This window comes from Dermochelys coriacea, chromosome 2, assembly GCF_009764565.3.
Source record: "Dermochelys coriacea isolate rDerCor1 chromosome 2, rDerCor1.pri.v4, whole genome shotgun sequence".
In the NCBI taxonomy this organism is placed as follows: domain Eukaryota; kingdom Metazoa; phylum Chordata; order Testudines; family Dermochelyidae; genus Dermochelys; species Dermochelys coriacea.
Genome location: NC_050069.1, coordinates 244125536 through 244143279, shown reverse-complemented (window position 1 = coordinate 244143279; position 17744 = coordinate 244125536). Strand labels below are relative to the sequence as shown.

Genomic DNA, 17744 nt, shown 5'->3' with positions numbered 1-17744 from the left:
ACTATGTTGATGGGAAAGCTTCTCTCATCGACATAGCTACTGCCTCTCGTGGAGGCGGAGTACCTATCCCAATGGGCAACTCTCTCCCACTGATGTAGGTAGTTTCTTTGATACTGCACTGCTGTAACTGCAGTTAAGCCCTAAGTTGTACCTTGATATGGTGGCCCTAAGTTGTACCTTGATATGGTGGCGTCTTCACTACAAAACACAATCCAGTTTAACCAGTTATTAAACTCCGTTGCACATAACCATCTTATTACATGGTCTGGGGCCATCCTTAGCCTATTAGGTTGACCCACATTTTAACCTGGTTCAAAACCAGTGCCCTAGCCTAGGTCTCTACTGGGGTGTAAACACAGTTTTTGAACCCAACTGTAGCATAGTTTGGCCCCAGACACAGACTATGCAATCCACAATAGAGCATAGTTGAGCTCCAAATGAGTTTATTAACAGTTCATAAATTTTGTTTCTGTAGTGTACACAGGGCCTTCCTTAACCACTGATGACACACATCCAATTCTAGCAATGGGTTTTAGAGATTCAGGATCTCCTTGAAAACTAACAGCATGCCAGAGACCCAAGTTTACATAGCATGTAAGTGGTTATGTTGTGCAACAGCAGAAGAAGGCCTTTGCTATACTTCCAGTACAGCAATTAATACTCAGTAACTTCTTTAGGAACTACTACGTGTGCTACTGTTCCCTTTTTAAAAATGGGGAGTCAAACAACTTACGGCTACATTCTAATACTTCACCCTTTACAAAGTTTTTCATTTCACATCAAAATGACACTCAGTTCCCGGTTGGTAGGGCAAGTGGATGAGGAGAAGATCTGCATCTTGCACAGGAAAGGAGCTAAGAGCAGATTAGGCAATCTGTACAGAAAAAAGTGCAGTAGCCTCTCAGTAGTGTCTAATTCATCTTCCAGTAAGTAATACTGAAACAAACATCTTAAGGAGACAGGCACACAATATTTGAACTGGCATTATAACCTCCACAGTCATCATTGGCCTTGGGCATTCCAGATAATAAATCACAGTAATATTTCAGTTAAATCCTGCTTTTCATCCCAAAGGATCAAACTAACTGTGGCCCCAGTTCAGCAAGGTACCTAAGCACATGCTTAACTTTAAGCACAGGTACCCCAGTGAAGTGGATCCTGCAATGTGATCTGGACAGAACCCTTGCAATCACACAGAATCCCAGTGAAGTTAGTGGGGCTTCACATCGGTGCAAGAGTCTTCCTGTGTGGATCAGATTAAAGGATCAGGGTATCGGAAAACATCCATTTCTGGAATGGACAGTGGCAGCAGGTGCACAATAGCAAAGAGATGAAATTTTGTTCAGGACAACATACTCGCAGCATAATTGCATGTGGAACATAGTCCATCCACCTTGGAAAGATAAAGAGGTGAGAAAAGCCTGCCGAGATTTGAACCTGTAGTTCCAGAGAGTCTAGGCGGTAGATGTCAATATTAAGACCATCAAGCAATTCATTCCAGCATCATCTTGTTCTTACAAAGCAAAAGGGTGATCCAAACTTTAGAATCCAAAAAATGCTTAAGAGAAACGTATCTTCTTCCGCTGAGGATAATTCCTCCTTTAGAAATATTTCCTTTATGGAAAAAAGGTTTATTTTTAGGATGCTACTGCTCCTAAAACTGCTAAGATTAGAATGTGTATTGCCAGAGTAGAAAAGAGAAAGATCTTTGTAAAGCGGAGCATTTTCATGGCCTCCAGAGGGAAAAAATCCTACATATCCAACTTGACAGAGAAAACAAAAATCCCCATCCTCCCAAGTCAGGTACTGCAAAAAATAAAATAAGCCTTCCTGTTTGCCTTCCTTCTGAAGGCAGAGATACTGAAGTAATCTCTCCCTCAGCGAAGAGGAAATGCAAGCATCTTTTTCTCCCCTCAAGTAGTTTCACAAAGGGCAAGTCTACATTAAAATGCTGCATCAGCGCAGCTGCAATGATGCAGCTACGCCACTGTAGTGCTTTAACAAAAATGCTCTATACTGCTGGGAGAGGTCTCTCCTGTCGGCATACTTAACTCACCTCCCCGAAAAGCAGAAGCTATCTGAGGGGGAGAAGCTCTCCTGCCACCACAGTGCTGTCTAAAGTGGGGGTTAGGTGGGTATAACTACATTGCTCAGGTTTCAGAGTAGCAGCCGTGTTAGTCTGTATTCGCAAAAAGAAAAGGAGTACTTGTGGCACCTTAGAGACTAAAATTTATTAGAGCATAAGCTTTCGTGAGCTACAGCTCACTTCATCGGATGCATTTGGTGGAAAAAACAGAGGAGAGATTTATATACACACACACAGAGAAGATGAAACAATGGGTTTATCATACACACTGTAAGGAGAGTGATCACTTAAGATAAGCCATCACCAACAGCAGGGGGGGGAAGGAGGAAAACCTTCCATGGTGACAAGCAGGTAGGCTAATTCCAGCAGTTAACAAGAATATCAGAGGAACAGTGGGGGGTGGGGTGGGGGGGAGAAATACCATGGGGAAATAGTTTTACTTTGTGTAATGACTCATCCATTCCCAGTCTCTATTCAAGCCTAAGTTAATTGTATCCAGTTTGCAAATTAATTCCAATTCAGCAGTCTCTCGTTGGAGTCTGTTTTTGAAGCTTTTTTGTTGAAGTATAGCCACTCTTAGGTCTGTGATCGAGTGACCAGAGAGATTGAAGTGTTCTCCAACTGGTTTTTGAATGTTATAATTCTTGACGTCTGATTTGTGTCCATTCATTCTTTTACGTAGAGACTGTCCAGTTTGACCAATGTACATGGCAGAGGGGCATTGCTGGCACATGATGGCATATATCACATTGGTAGATGCGCAGGTGAACGAGCCTCTGATAGTGTGGCTGATGTGATTAGGCCCTATGATGGTATCCCCTGAATAGATATGTGGACAGAGTTGGCAACGGGCTTTGTTGCAAGGATAGGTTCCTGGGTTAGTGGTTCTGTTGTGTGGTGTGTGGTTGCTGGTGAGTATTTGCTTCAGATTGGGGGGCTGTCTGTAAGCAAGGACTGGCCTGTCTCCCAAGATCTGAGAGAGCGATGGCTCATCCTTCAGGATAGGTTGTAGATCCTTGATGATGCGTTGGAGAGGTTTTAGTTGGGGGCTGAAGGTGATGGCTAGTGGCGTTCTGTTGTTTTCTTTGTTGGGCCTGTCCTGTAGTAGGTGACTTCTGGGTACTCTTCTGGCTCTGTCAATCTGTTTCTTCACTTCAGCAGGTGGGTATTGTAGTTGTAGGAATGCATGATAGAGATCTTGTAGGTGTTTGTCTCTGTCGGAGGGGTTGGAGCAAATGCGGTTATATCGTAGCGCTTGGCTGTAGACAATGGATCGAGTGGTATGATCTGGATGAAAGCTAGAGGCATGTAGGTAGGAATAGCGGTCAGTAGGTTTCCGATATAGGGTGGTGTTTATGTGACCATCGCTTATTAGCACCGTAGTGTCCAGGAAGTGGATCTCCTGTGTGGACTGGTCCAGGCTGAGGTTGATGGTGGGATGGAAATTGTTGAAATCATGGTGGAATTCCTCAAGAGCTTCTTTTCCATGGGTCCAGATGATGAAGATGTCATGTGTGTGTGTATATAAATCTCTCTGTTTTTTCCACCAAATGTATCCGATGAAGTGAGCTGTAGCTCACGAAAGCTTATGCTCTAATAAATTTGTTAGTCTCTAAGGTGCCACAAGTACTCCTTTTCTTTTTACATTGCTCAGGGATGTGGATTTTTCACGCTCCTGAGCAACGTAGTTACACTGATAGAGGTCTGTAGTGTAGACCAGACCTAAATCACAAACTTAGTAAATTGAGACAGATAGATTAAAAGACTACAAATGAACAATGGAGAAGCATTAAAGATGTAACAAAAATCTTGATCATCAATTCAGTCCGAAAGGAAAACAGAATCTGCTGCAAATGCTTGAGATAAAAATTGGCTAGAGGAAAACATTAACAGCTGATACAAGGTGACTTACCTCCCTTGTTAGCAGCTTATTCTGAAAATTCCCACTTAGGTGAGCATTGGAGTGGTATGTGGGATTCAGCACAATCCTAAATCAAGTCATCTCAGTGTCTTTTTGGGGAAGGGTGTGGGACAGACTGCTACACCAGAGGAATCATCCCTCTATTTTAATTGGTTTAAAAAAAAACAAAAAAACCATTAACACAGTTGCTGGATCCTTCAAGCCCACTTAATGACAAAGTGCAACAAAAACTCTTCAGCTACCTATACCAGACAAAGTTCAGTAAATCGCAGTAATTCTAGATCCCACTGTTTGTGTTTGGGTAAAAGAAAATGATTCACCCAGCAAAAGTACTTTATAAAAGAAAGCATGCTAGTGACTATGCTGAAAAGGTACATTTGAAGTGAAGAGACAACAGGAAACCAGATCAAAAGAAACATAATTGGCCATTTGATAACATTGCAACTAAACTGCCACAAAACTACTTCAGAAAACTGTGACAAGTTTGCTAAATATGACAACAGAAAGAAGCCATAACTACAAAGCTCCTGAATTACAATCACATTTTGTTTAAAAACCTACATGTTTTATTATAAAAAACTAAAATTGTACAGAAAAATTGCATTTCCCAAGATTTCTCTTTCTGATTGCAGCTTACTTGGCATACCTGAACTCACAGGAGACATTCAAACACTAATCAGTGGTTCTCAGCCAGGGGTACATGTACCTTGGGGGGTACTCAGAGGTGTTTCCGGGTGTATATAAACTCATCTAGATAAAAAGAAAAGGAGTACTTGTGGCACCTTAGAGACTAACAAATTTATTAGAGCATAAGCTTTCGTGAGCTCACTGTAGCTCACGAAAGCTTATGCTCTAATAAATTTGTTAGTCTCTAAGGTGCCACAAGTACTCCTTTTCTTTTTGCGAATACAGACTAACACGGCTGCTATTCTGAAACCTCTCATCTAGATAGTTGCCTTCTTTTACAATAGGCTACATAAAAAGCACGAGTGAAGTCAGTACAAACTAAAATTTCATAGTTATTTATACTGCTCTATATACTAAACACCGAAATGTAAGCAAAATATTTATATTCCAATTCATTTATTTACAATTGTATGGTAAAAATGAGAAAGTAAGCAATTTTTCGGTAGTAGTGTGCTGTGACACTTTTGTATTTTTATGTCTGATTTTGTAAGCAAGTAGTTTTTAAGTGAGACAAATCAGACTCCTGAAACTGGTACAGTAGTCTGGAAATGTCGAGAGCCACTATACTAGATGAAACTATTAAAATGCTGTACAGAAAATAACAATATTCTAGGTTTCAGAGTAGCAGCCGTGTTAGTCTGTATTCTCAAAAAGAAAAGGAGTACTTGTGGCACCTTAGAGACTAACAAATTTATTAGAGCATAAGCTTTCGTGAGCTACAGCTCACTTAAATGCATCCGATGAAGTGAGCTGTAGCTCACGAAAGCTTATGCTCTAATAAATTTGTTAGTCTCTAAGGTGCCACAAGTACTCCTTTTCTTTTTAACAATATTCTAGGTGCCAATCTTCCTGGTTACAGGTCACAAAACGAGAATAAGTACAGGTAGAAATTTTAAAACCTAACAATGATCTTGGGGAAAAATAACTTGCAAGAAAGGAGCGTTTTCCTCTGTATTGTGACAAGCAGCTTTTGTACAAGGGAAGCAAAACAACCACCCAGAGTTTATGTCCTCTTGCCTATTACCTGTAGCACATGTAGGCAAGTCAGTCAGGAAACAGATTACTTATTATGGTGCCAAACAAAGCCAACTCCTCTTACAAACATGCCTTAATAAGCATAGAAAGAGAAGCCTGGTGCCAGAGAGACTAAGTAATCGATAGAGTACACTAAGAATACTTGCTTTACCCTTAAACATAGTCTATAATTTGCCAAATTAAGCTGTTGGCAAATTGCAGCATCTTAAGCTTACTCCCGTTCACTTCAAATAAAGAGATCAGTTCCTTCTGGCCTTAAAAATCATAGTTCCTTCTGGCCTTAAAAATCTAGGAGGCACCTTAGTTTACTGTGTTTAGAAGTACCCAAGCAACATTTGCTAGTGTGATCCCCAATTTTGGGTGCCCAACTTTAGAAATCTGAAGCCTGATTATTTAGGAGGTGCTGAGCACCCTCAGCTACTCCTGACATCAGTTTGAGTTACGGTTATTCAGTACCCATGAAAATCAAGCCTTAAGTTTCTGAAGTTCAGCAGCATTCCACAACTGAGAAATGTCCAAAATCAGGGGCCACTTTTGAACATTTAGGCCACTTGGCCCTTATGTTCTTAAGCACATGAAGCATAGCTAACTCCTCTGGAGTGGTTACCTCATCTGTAAGAACAAAACTCGTAGTTAGGGGAATTTTTTGGCAAGAAAGGAACAGCTGTCAAGAAAATTCTTTAGTTTTCCAATTTACGATAGGGATTTGGTAAAAATATATTAAGGTAGAACACAGATATTTAATTATGTTACCGAGGACTACCTTAAGAACTAATGGAATCCTATGTAAACACTTTTTCCTCCCCTACATAAAAATAGCAGTTTTAACCTTGTGTGTAGCCTTTTCACACCACGATTTCTGTCTTCTGCTTTACCTCTTGGTGAAAGTGAAGTCTGGCAAGTAGCCCATGTAATAGTTTAATTTACTAAACTATAGGAGGAGGGTAAAACAAAGTGAAATCCAGTTTAGTAAAGGGGATGGCAGGTTGTTTTTTGTTTTTTTGTTTTTTAAACATTCACATTAGTTCTATTGTGATTATTTTTCAACCATTTAAAACATTTGTGCTGAGCACACTTTAGAATTTATCACACGGGTGAATATGTTGGCACATGTCTTAGTAGAACAATCCTGGATATTTGTGGCTCTGCCTAGGAATCCTGAGTTTGCAAGTCTCCAGCACAGCATTTTCCAGAACTGCTGTCAATAACTAACCAGCTGCTAAGACCACTTCCAGGTTTCCCCTCTCCATCCCCTTCAGCAGATCTGATACTAATTATTTAGCTATCTCTTACTGAAAGTCACTTTTGCACTCAAGATAAGAAGGGCTCAAGCACAAGGATAACTGGGCCCTGTTAATCTTTCCTCCTCTTTATTTATTTGCCTGGGTGCTGAACAAGTCTAGCAGGAAGCAATTTCTGTACATGCATACTGCACACACGCAGTACTACTGACTTGTCAACACTGTAGTGTCAAGCCGCTGCTTCTCTAGACAGAAATGATATTTTACAGAGGAAAATCACCTGACTGGTGTCCAGAGGTTATCTGAAATCTTTTATTTCCGTACACCTGGAGTTTGTAAATTAATTTCATTTAACCAAGCCTGAAAAAAAGATCAAGTTGTAGGAGTTTTATTTAACGTTTTGAATGCCATCAATAAGAAGGGAAATAAGGACATGCAAATTACCATAACAAAATATGCCATCTTTCAGGCTCTACATCATCCTGTCCTGCTGCAGCTGCTTAGTCCCACATAGAGTTGATGGTTTGTCATGCACTATACTCTTACACCTATCATAAACCCCCCCTGGAGCATGCAGTCAGCCTAAAAAGGATCAGTTTTCAGTCCTTTTAAAAATGAATACCACACATTTTTCAAAGTTGCTTTATTCTTCTTCTTTGGAATATAAAATAGGAAATAAACTTAAAAAAAGGGAAAATACACACACACTTTTTTATATAAAAACACCTTGGATGAGTGGGGGAGAAAGAGGATTTCTCTCAAGGCTTTGGCAAGGTTCTGCAGTAACTTTAAAGTCAAAATATGGGGCGAGATTCTGTGCTGCTCTCCTAAGCATATGTCTTTGCTGCAATTGGGAGGAGTGGTTGCAGCATATTTAGACATATCCAAGATTTAGCTAGATCAAAGCTTGCTTGACTAACAGCATCAGTGAAGCCGCAGCAACAGTAGCAAGTATGTAAAGTCAGAGCCTGTCTTCATTTTTACCAGAGGAATTCTCCTCTAGCTGCAATAGGCTTTTAGAGCCTCTTTATTCTACTTTAGCCCTTTTACAGGTTGTAAACGGGCCAGGGTAGGGATGAGAATCCCACCCATTGTGAGTGATGCAGTGGCAAAGCAAGTCAGGAGACAGTTACTGTGTTACCTGTCTAGACAACGAGGACTCAAAAGAAGAAAAAATAAGTTTTGGGTTAATGTGCTCACTGGCAGTTATTCAGCACATATCAGTAAATACACAGAACTCAGATACTGTGCACTGTTATAATATGACTTTCAAAGGTAGTTTCAGTGCAAACTATTCTCATATGCAGGTAAACAATAAAAACTAGTATTTTAGGAGAAAAATATTTGTTGGTCCAGTGTTGCCAAATCTCGTAATTATGAAGCCTTCCACATCCTCTGTTTTTCCTTAAAGCCTCAGCTCTTGAGATTACATAAGTAACTCAGCTTTTTATTTTATTTATTTTAAATTAAACGTTTAGACCTCATTGTGGTAGAGAAAACCTTGAAAACGTGACCCAAGTGCACATTAATGGCTCAGAAACCAGAAGACATATAAAAAAGAACCTCTCAATTTTATGTTATTTACACATCTTATGATTTATTGGGACATGACTCATGATTTTTGAATATTTGGGGTTGGCAATATTGCTGGTTACACTGGTGATAATCCTTGATCTATAAAGCTCCTAAGGTTCTAAGGTAATAAAAGGAATGATAATAAAGGTCCTGATCCTGTCCCTAACACAGTCAACTGGAGTTTTGCTCTTGATGTCACTGGTAGCAGCCCCACAATGTATTCATTTGAAAAGAATAGAAAAAAAAGATAGAGGATAAATATTAAGACATCTAACTACTCCAACTTTTACCATATATTACATATATGTTCTGCAATGCATCCCATCAGTTTGGATCTTAATAGGCCTTTTCAAAAATAATAGTGATACTCTACAGACTCTCTACATAATATAAACTTACACACTGCAAGCACATTTTTAAGTTCTGAGTTTTTCAAAAAAATATTAATCAGAAATAATATTGTAATCCACGCTAACACAGTGTGACTCTCTGTCCCTTCTAGTAGCCATGCCACATATACAGGTTTGTGTGAATGCTACTAATTCCAAGCTAATGGAACTGGTCCTTTAGCTCAAATAGTGAAGACCAATGCTTTTACATACTGAGGTCCATGGTTCGGTCCCCAGAGGCAACATTATACTCTCTAACACACAAGGGATTTACTTACAAATAATCTTAGTTCTGCATAATATAGACAACAATGTGTATGAAGCCGCACAGGGAGACATTTTCACTTACGTGGTTTATATAGAGACTCTTGCGTTTTTCTCTCACTGCAAAAACATAAAATGTAATAGAAATATTATATGACTGTATTTTGACTCAGTTAAGCTTCTGTTACACCATTTTACGATCAAAAGTAGGAAGGTATCTATGTGTAACATCATTATTGCACTAACCAAGTTCACTCATTATTTGAGCACAGAAGGAACATCTCATATACCTGGACACTTAAAGGCATATAAATTCTGCATTGTGCTGGATGATTAAAATTCTCATCTGTTTGGATATTTCACTAAGACTGCATGCATTGGAACTCTGCCTCCTAAAATCACTTGGTGCAACTCTGCAGCCATTACTCATGCTGAGTAGTTGTTCTGAAGTCAATGGGACTACTGAACAAGCAACTCCTACTCAACCTTAGTAACCACTGCATGATCAGGCCCACTGTTATCAGACAAAATGCTTACAAACAAAGGAGCAACCTAAAATAAACTTTAATGTTCCAACTGATTTTATATACTGCTTTAATTTTTGTGAATATTTTTCCTATTAACTCATCCCTTAGCCAGCTTGTGGAGCTCTGTTCAACAACTGTAATAATGCCGCATGTAGCATACCAGTAACATATCAACCAAACTGTGGAATTAAACTAAAAATGGTTTAATGCCATAGGTGATTAAAGGCACTGTGCTTGGTCCTGTTCTCTATTTTCTCTCTTACACTACGTCCACCACCGTGGTATCTGAGCATCTTCCAAAAGCACCTTAAGAGACTCCACTAGCATCAATCATGTGAGAGTCTTTTTCTTACTTCCTCTCCCTGGGAGGAATACTATGTAAGGATTTTTTCAAGACTTTTTACAAATTTTTATTCTATGTCTGCATGTATTCACACACACAATTTCAGTGTATTCATATGTGCAATCTTGTTAACGGGTCGCTGTTAAAGGATCACTCTTATTTTGCTAAGTGTATTTGATTGTGCAGTTTTCAAAACACAGTGGGGGGATTCTGATTGGCTAGGAAGCAGTTAAGCTGCTTGCTCATCCTTCTACTGAAATGCTGTTCTTTCTATTCTGAAGCTCCAGTGTTTATTCCATCAATTAAGTAAATAATAAATCTAAGAAAATAAATAGAAAATCTAAGTAAATAATAAATTTAAGAAAATAAATCTAAGAAAATATCTACCATCATTTAGTTACTTAACACCAGGCCAAAAGTATTTCCCTATTGTGTAATACAATGTAAGTGATGTAAATAATTTTCACAAGCTGCAGGCAGACACTTTACCAAGCATAGATGTAATTTCATAAAGTACAAAATAAATTTTGCCATGATCAAAACTTTATTTGCACACAATTAAGTATCTAGTAACATAGAATCATAGAATATCAGGGTTGGAAGAGACCTCAGGAGGTCATCTAGTCCAACCCCCTGCTCAAAGCAGGACCAATCCCCAACTAAATCATCCCAGTCAGGGCTTTGGCAAGCCTGACCTTAAAAACTTCTAAGGAAGGAGATTCTACCACCTCCCTAGGTAACACATTCCAGTGTTTCACCACCCTCCTTGTGAAAAAGTTTGTCCTAATATCCAACCTAAACCTCCCCCATTGCAACTTGAGACCATTATTCCTCGTTCTGTCATCTGCTACCACTGAGAACAGTCTAGATCCACCCTCTTTGGAACCCCCTTTCAGTTAGTTGAAAGCAGCTATCAAATCTCCCCTCATTCTTCTCTTCCCCAGACTAAACAATCCCAGTTCCCTCAGCCTCTCCTCATAAGTCATGTGTTCCAGTCCCCTAATCATTTTTTTGTTGCCCTCCGCTGGACTCTTTCCAATTTTTCCACATCCTTCTTGTAGTGTGGGGCCCAAAACTGGACACAGTACTCCAGATGCGGCCTCACCAATGTCTAATAGAGGGGAATGATCACGTCCCGCAATGCCCCTACTTATACAGCCCAAAATGCCATTGGCCTTCTTGGCAACAGGGGCACACTGTTGACTCATATCCAGCTTCTTGTCCACTGTAACCCCTAGGTCCTTTTCTGCAGAACTGCTGACGAGCCATTCAGTCCCTAGTCTGTAGCAGTGCATAAGATTCTTCCATCCTAAGTGCAGGACTCTGCACTTGTTCTTGTTGAACCTCATCAGATTTCTTTTGGCCCAATCCTCCAATTTGTCTAGGGCCCTCTGTATCCTAACCCTACCCTCCAGCGTATTTACCTCTCCTCCCAGTTTAGTGTCATCTGCAAACTTGCTGAGGGTGCAATCCACACCATCCTCCAGATCATTTATGAAGATGTTAAACAAAACCGGCCTGAGGACCGACCCTGGGGGCACTCCACTTGATATTGGCTGCCAACTAGACATGGAACCATGATCACTACCCATTGAGCTCGACAATCTAGCCAGCTTTCTATCCACCTTATAGTCCATTCATCCAGCTCATACTACTTTAACTTGCTGGCAAGAATACTGTGGGAGACCATGCCAAAAGCTTTGCTAAAGTCAAGGAACAACACGTCCACTGCTTTCCCTCATCCACAGAGCCAGTTCTGTCGTCATAGAAGACAATTAGATTAGTCATGCATGACTTGCCCTTGGTGAATCCATGCTGACTGTTCCTGATCACTTTCCTCTCTTCTAAGTGCTTCAGAATGGATTCCTTGAGGACCTGCTCCATGATTTTTCCAGGGACTGAGGTGAGGCTGACTGGCCTGTAGTTCCCAGGATCCTCCTCCTTCCCTTTTTTAAAGATGGGCACTACATTAGCCTTTTCCCAGTTGTCCGGGACTTCCCCCGATCGCCATGAGTTTTCAAAGATAATGGCCAATGGCTCTGCAATCACATCTGCCAACTCCTTTAGCACTCTCAGATGCAGTGCATCTGGCCCCATGGACTTGTGCTCATTCAGCTTTTCTAAATAGTCCTGAACCACTTCTTTCTCCACAGAGGGCTGGTCACCTCCTTCCTCCCCATGCTGTGCTGCCCAGTGCAGTAGTCTGGTAGTTGACCTAGTTCGTGAAGACAGAAGCAAAAAAAGCAATGAGTACATTAGCTTTTTCCACATCCTCTGTCACTAGGTTGCCACCCTCATTCAGTAAGGGGCCCACACTTTCCTTGACTTTCTTCTTGTTGCTAACATACCTGAAGAAACCCTTCTTGTTACTCCTAACTTCTCTTGCTAGCTGCAACTCCAGGTGTGATTTGGCCTTCCTGATTTCACTCCTGCATGCCTGAGCAATATTTTTATACTCTTCCCTGGTCATTTGTCCAATCTTCCACTTCTTGTAAGCTTCTTTTTTGTGTTTAAGATCAGCAAGGATCTCACTGTTAAGCCAAGCTGGTGGCCTGCCATATTTGCTATTCTTTCTACACATCGGGATGGTTTGTCCCTGTAACCTCAATAAGGATTCTTTAAAATACAGCCAGCTCTCCTGGACTCCTTTCCCCCTCATGTTCTTCTCCCAGGGGATCCTGCCCATCAGTTCCCTGAGGGAGTCAAAGTCTGCTTTTCTGAAGTCCAGGGTCCGTATTCTGCTGCTCTCCTTTCTCCCCTGTGTCAGGATCCTGAACTTGACCATCTCATGGTCACTGTCTCCCAGGGTCCCCTTTTGATTCCCCTACTAATTCTTCCTGGTTTGTGAGCAGCAGGTCAAGAAGAGTTCTGCCCCAGTTGGTTCCTCCAGCACTTGCACCAGGAAATTGTCCCCTACACTTTCCAAAAACTTCTTGGATTGTCTGTGCACCGCTGTATTGCTCTCCCAGCAGATATCAGGGTGACTGAAGTCTCCCATGAGAACCAGGGCCTGCGATCTAGTAACTTCCGTTAGTTGCCGGAAGAAAGCCTCGTCCACCTCATCCCCCTGGTCCGGTGGTCTATAGCAGACTCCCACCATGACATCACCCTTGTTGCTCACACTTCTGTGTTCACTGCGTTCATACTCCATGTTGTGGCATGCAACAAAATTAGTGACAAAATGCCTCTGAGCCCCGTGTCATTATTTCAGTTTATCAGCTTTTCCTGATCCCCTACTCTTCTCTTTCCATGTTCTTGCTCCCACCCTCCACATCATTTGGTGCCCTCACTGTTGTATGATTCTCTAGTTGCTAAAGTATTGCACTTACTGCTGATTTACCCATGCCATACCTCTTCCAAAGCTGGACAGACTGACACAGATACACCCCTCACTCTGCCGATTCTCTCTCCTTGTGAGACCCAAATTGATCTTTTACCTCATCTTTTCCCAAAGGAAAGTAAACTTCATTGAACTTCATTCTCCAGTGGGGGACCACAGAGAGTGAGGCAGGACTCTCTAATTCTGTGCTGCCCAGCACTGATGCAAGGTGCATGGTCCCTCAAGAAACCTATGCCGGGAGCATCAGGCACACCAGAACTCCACTCTGTCACACTTCCTTCCTATTCTACCCACAACAAACCCCCTTCACATTAAGAATAAGGACATCTGGTACAGGAGATGGCAAAGCCACTTCTGCCAGCTTTTCACCAACAGAGTCCTTGTAGAGAGGGAATTCTTCACCGGCTGCCCAAGGGCACTTTGTGTGGTATAAGCAGTGCAAAGTGCTCCTGTGCAAATCGTAGAACTTGACCCCATTCTAATTAACTAGCATATGGTATCGCAAACAGCTACAATTGTAGTATCTAGCTTCAAGAACTGTGGTTTAAGATGAAATGAAACTCAACAGACAAAATCACAGTTTCTAAGTTCAGACTAAGTCCCTATTTATTTTTCTATTAGATTTTTTTCCCTTTTTACAAAACTTGCATCCTGGGTAGATTTCATCAGGCATACTAACAGATGGGAGAGCTGACAAAATGTCTTAATTTTCTTTTAATGTCAAGGCAAAATAACCTGTTCTCATTTTTGCAAGCGCACTCAAATTGTTAAAACTGCATTTTAACTACAGTAGGATGAATAAATTATGCAGGATTAAAATGGGGGAGAAAAAAAGATGTTTTTGTTATTGTGCTCTTAGTATTCTTTTGTGCAATGTGCATAAGCAGTATTAATGGTAGACTTCAAAAGGATGAAAGGCAATATCCCTGGGTTAATAATTACACATCGATCAGCGCCTTCCATGTTTTGAGAGTTCCTAAATAATTTAGAACAGGAATAAAGCTATGTTTCCTCTTGTTAGAGGAACAAGGGAATTGACTGGTCCTGATCGGAGGACTGGTCTACATAAAAACAGAGCACAGTCTGTTTCATTCCTGCTCATCCCATAAACTGGGGTTTCCTTTAAAGCCAATTACTTGCTAAAGTCAGCAATGCTGGTACAGTAAGTAAGGACCTAATGGAAGTGAAGGAAGGAGGCAGCTCTAACTAATGAAAAGGGGGATTTCCAACACACTGAAGTAGCAATCAATCAAGTTTCCCCTAACTAATTAATACAAGTGAGGAAATTACTTTATTGCAGAGGCTGACATTAAAAACCCTGAATTAACCACAACCTCCACTTTCAACTCAGTGTGTGTAGCGTGCCACACCTTCTGTTTACAGTCCAACACATATCCCACCCAAGAAGCTTATAAGAAGTGGAAACTTGTACAGATGACTAGGGAGGAGAATAAAATATTGCTCGAGCATGCAGGGGTGTAATCAGGAAGGCCAAAACACAACTAGAGTTGCAGCTAGCAAGGGATGTGACGGGTAAGGAGAAGGGTTTCTACAGGTATGTTAGCAACAAGAAAAAGGTCAGGGAAAGCGTGGGACCCTTACTGAATGGGGGAGGCAACCTAGTGACAGATGTGGAAAAAGCTGAAGTACTCTCTGCTTTTTTTGCCTTGGTCTTCACAGACCAGGTCAGCTCCCACACTGCTGTCCTAGGGAACACAGTATGGGGAGGAGGTGAGCATCCCTTAGTGGTGCAAGAACAGGTTAAGGACTATTTAGAAAAGTCCTTAGAAAAGCTGGACATGCACAAGTCCATGGGTCCTAATGCATCCGAGGGTGCTGAGGGAATTGGCTGATGTGATTGCAGAGCCACTGGCCATTATCTTTGAAAACTCATGGTACTCGGGGGAGGTCCCAGACAATTGGAAAAAGGCAAATATAGTGCCCATCTTTAAAAAAGAGAAGAAGGAGAACCCAGGGAACTACAGATTTGTCAGCCTCACCTCAGTCCCTGGAAAAATCATGGAGCAGGTCCTTAAGGAAACCATTTTGAAGCACTTGGAGGAGAGGAAGGTGATCAGGAACAGTCAACATGGATTCATCAAGGACAAGTCATGCCTGACCAACCTGATTGCCTTCTATGATGAGATAACTGGCTCTGTGGATATGGGGAAAGCAGTGGACGTGATACATCTCGACTTTAGCAAAGCTTTTGATATGGTCTCCCACCATATTCTTCCCAACAAGTATGGATTGGATGAATGGATTATAAGGTGGATAGAAGCTGGCTAGATCTTTGGGATCAACAGGTAGTGATTAACAGCTTGATGTCTAGCTGGTAGCCAGTATCAAGCAGAGTGCCCCAGGGGTCGGTCCTGGGGCCAGTTTTGTTCAACATCTTTATTAATGATCTGGATGATGGGATAGATTACACCCTTGGCAAATTCATGGGTGACACTAAACTGTGAGGAGAAGTAAATATGATGGAAGGTAGGGATGGGGTCCAGAGTGACCTAAACAAATTGGAGGATTGGGCCAAAATAAATCTGATGACATTCAACAAGGACAAGTGCAGAGTCCTGCACTTAGGACAGAAGAATCCCATGCACCGCTACAGGCTAGGGACTGACTGACTAAGCAGCAGTTCTGCAGAAAAGGACTTGGCGATTACAGTGGATGAGAAGCTGGATACGAGTCAGCAGTGTGCCCTTGTTGCCAAGGCAGCTAACGGCATATTGGGCTGCATTAGTAGGAGCACTGCCTGCAGATCGAGGGAAGGGATTATTCCCCTCTATTCTGCACTGGTGAGGCCACATCTGGAGTATTGCGTCCCGTTTTGGGCCCCACACTACAGAAAGAAGAGAGCCCAGTGGAGGGCAACGAAAATGATCAGGGGGCTGGGCCACGTGACTTACGAGGAGAGGCTGAGGGAACTTGGCTTGTTTAGTCTGCGGAAGAGAAGAGTGAGGGGGGATTTGATAGCTGCTTTCAACTACCTGAAGTGCGGTTCAAAAGAGGATAGAGCATGGCTGTTCTCATTGGTGGCAGATGATAGAACAAGGAGCAAAGGTCTCAAGTTGCAGTGGGAGAGGTCTGGGTTGGATATTAGGAAACACTATTTCACTAGGAGGGTGGTGAAGTACTGGAATGGGTTACCTAGGGAGGTGATGGAATCTCCATCCTTGGAGCTTTTTAAGGCCTGGCTTGACAAAGCCCTGGCTGGGATGATTTAGTTGGGGTTGATCCTGCTTCGAGCAGTGGGTTGGACTAGACTTCCTGAGATCTCTTCCAACCCTTCATCTATGATTCTATGAAGCTTTTTTTTTTAAATGAGTTCTAAATTAAGTTTAAAGATATCAAAGGTGGTACTTCTAACATGCTAGGACTGTCACCAGACTTCGCACCTTGAACAGTCCCTGTGAAGAGGAGGGATAAAAAATGAAGACTTTTTGCATAAGCAGTGCTATGAGCCTACCATTTGGCACCTTGATTAACTTTTATTGGGCCTCAAATGGCCTCAGTTCTTAGATGCAAGATACACTATCATGACTTGAACATTGATACAGGGTCCTACGCAATCTGACAAATCTTACATTAACTCTGCTTACCCCCTACATAAACCATGATATTGTAGTTTGGCGTCATGAAACATTACTGAATATTTTCTCCTATCCCTACAGAGGAGATACATTTATCAAATGGGCCTGAAGTACAACCAGGCGTAGTGCTTACTGCTGTTCTTTAGCCCACTGAAATGTGATTTTTCTGGGCACTATACCCAGTAGTATTTTCAGGACAGCGTTTCATATGACAGGCAAGTAAGGTGTCATTTGTTTTTTCATTATCATCAACTCAAAAGGTTGACGAGCAGGTTTTATACCTCCGCTGGTAAATTTCTGAGGCAGTTCAGCAAGGTTGACATATTGTTTCGTGAGAATAATAAATTCCTTCCTTTTCTCTAAACTGGAAGAAGCTGCATAACTCAACTAACTGGGCTGAAAGCAATCAGATTTTGTAAATTAATTGTCATTTTTTTAAAGTTTTTCATAACCTACAATTGCAAAAAAACAGTCACTAATAAAAGAATTATAATAATTAGAGGTGATCAAATGTTTTCAGATGTAACTGTGTAAAAAATTTTCACCATTTCAGCCAGCTCTTCAGAACAATATTTAGCATTCAAATATTACTTTGCACTTTGAAAATGCTTTACAGACACTAACTAATTAATCCTCATGATACCACTATGATGTAAGGAAGTGTCACCATACCCAATTTACAGACTGCCAAGCCCAGGGAAAGATGAGGGGTGGTGTATGTGGCTAAGTGACATAGCCAA

The 17744-nt window shown here is 41.4% G+C and overlaps 1 protein-coding gene across 9 annotated transcripts in view; it reads right to left on the bottom strand.

The window, feature by feature from the left end:
- The window catches only part of CCNY (cyclin Y), a 240744-nt gene that overhangs the window by 67143 nt on the left and 155857 nt on the right, over positions 1–17744 (bottom strand). For 8 of the 9 annotated variants that reach the window (XR_006279466.1, XR_006279467.1, XM_038388714.2 and 5 more), the window contains one exon: positions 9284–9318. The exons of the other annotated variant lie outside the window; for it this stretch is intronic. Coding sequence is in view for 6 of the 8 variants with exons in the window: in XM_038388714.2 (XP_038244642.1) it covers positions 9284–9318 (35 nt within the window). In the remaining 2 variants the exon portion in view is untranslated. The remainder of the gene's footprint in view (positions 1–9283; positions 9319–17744) is intronic. 9 annotated transcript variants of the gene reach the window in all.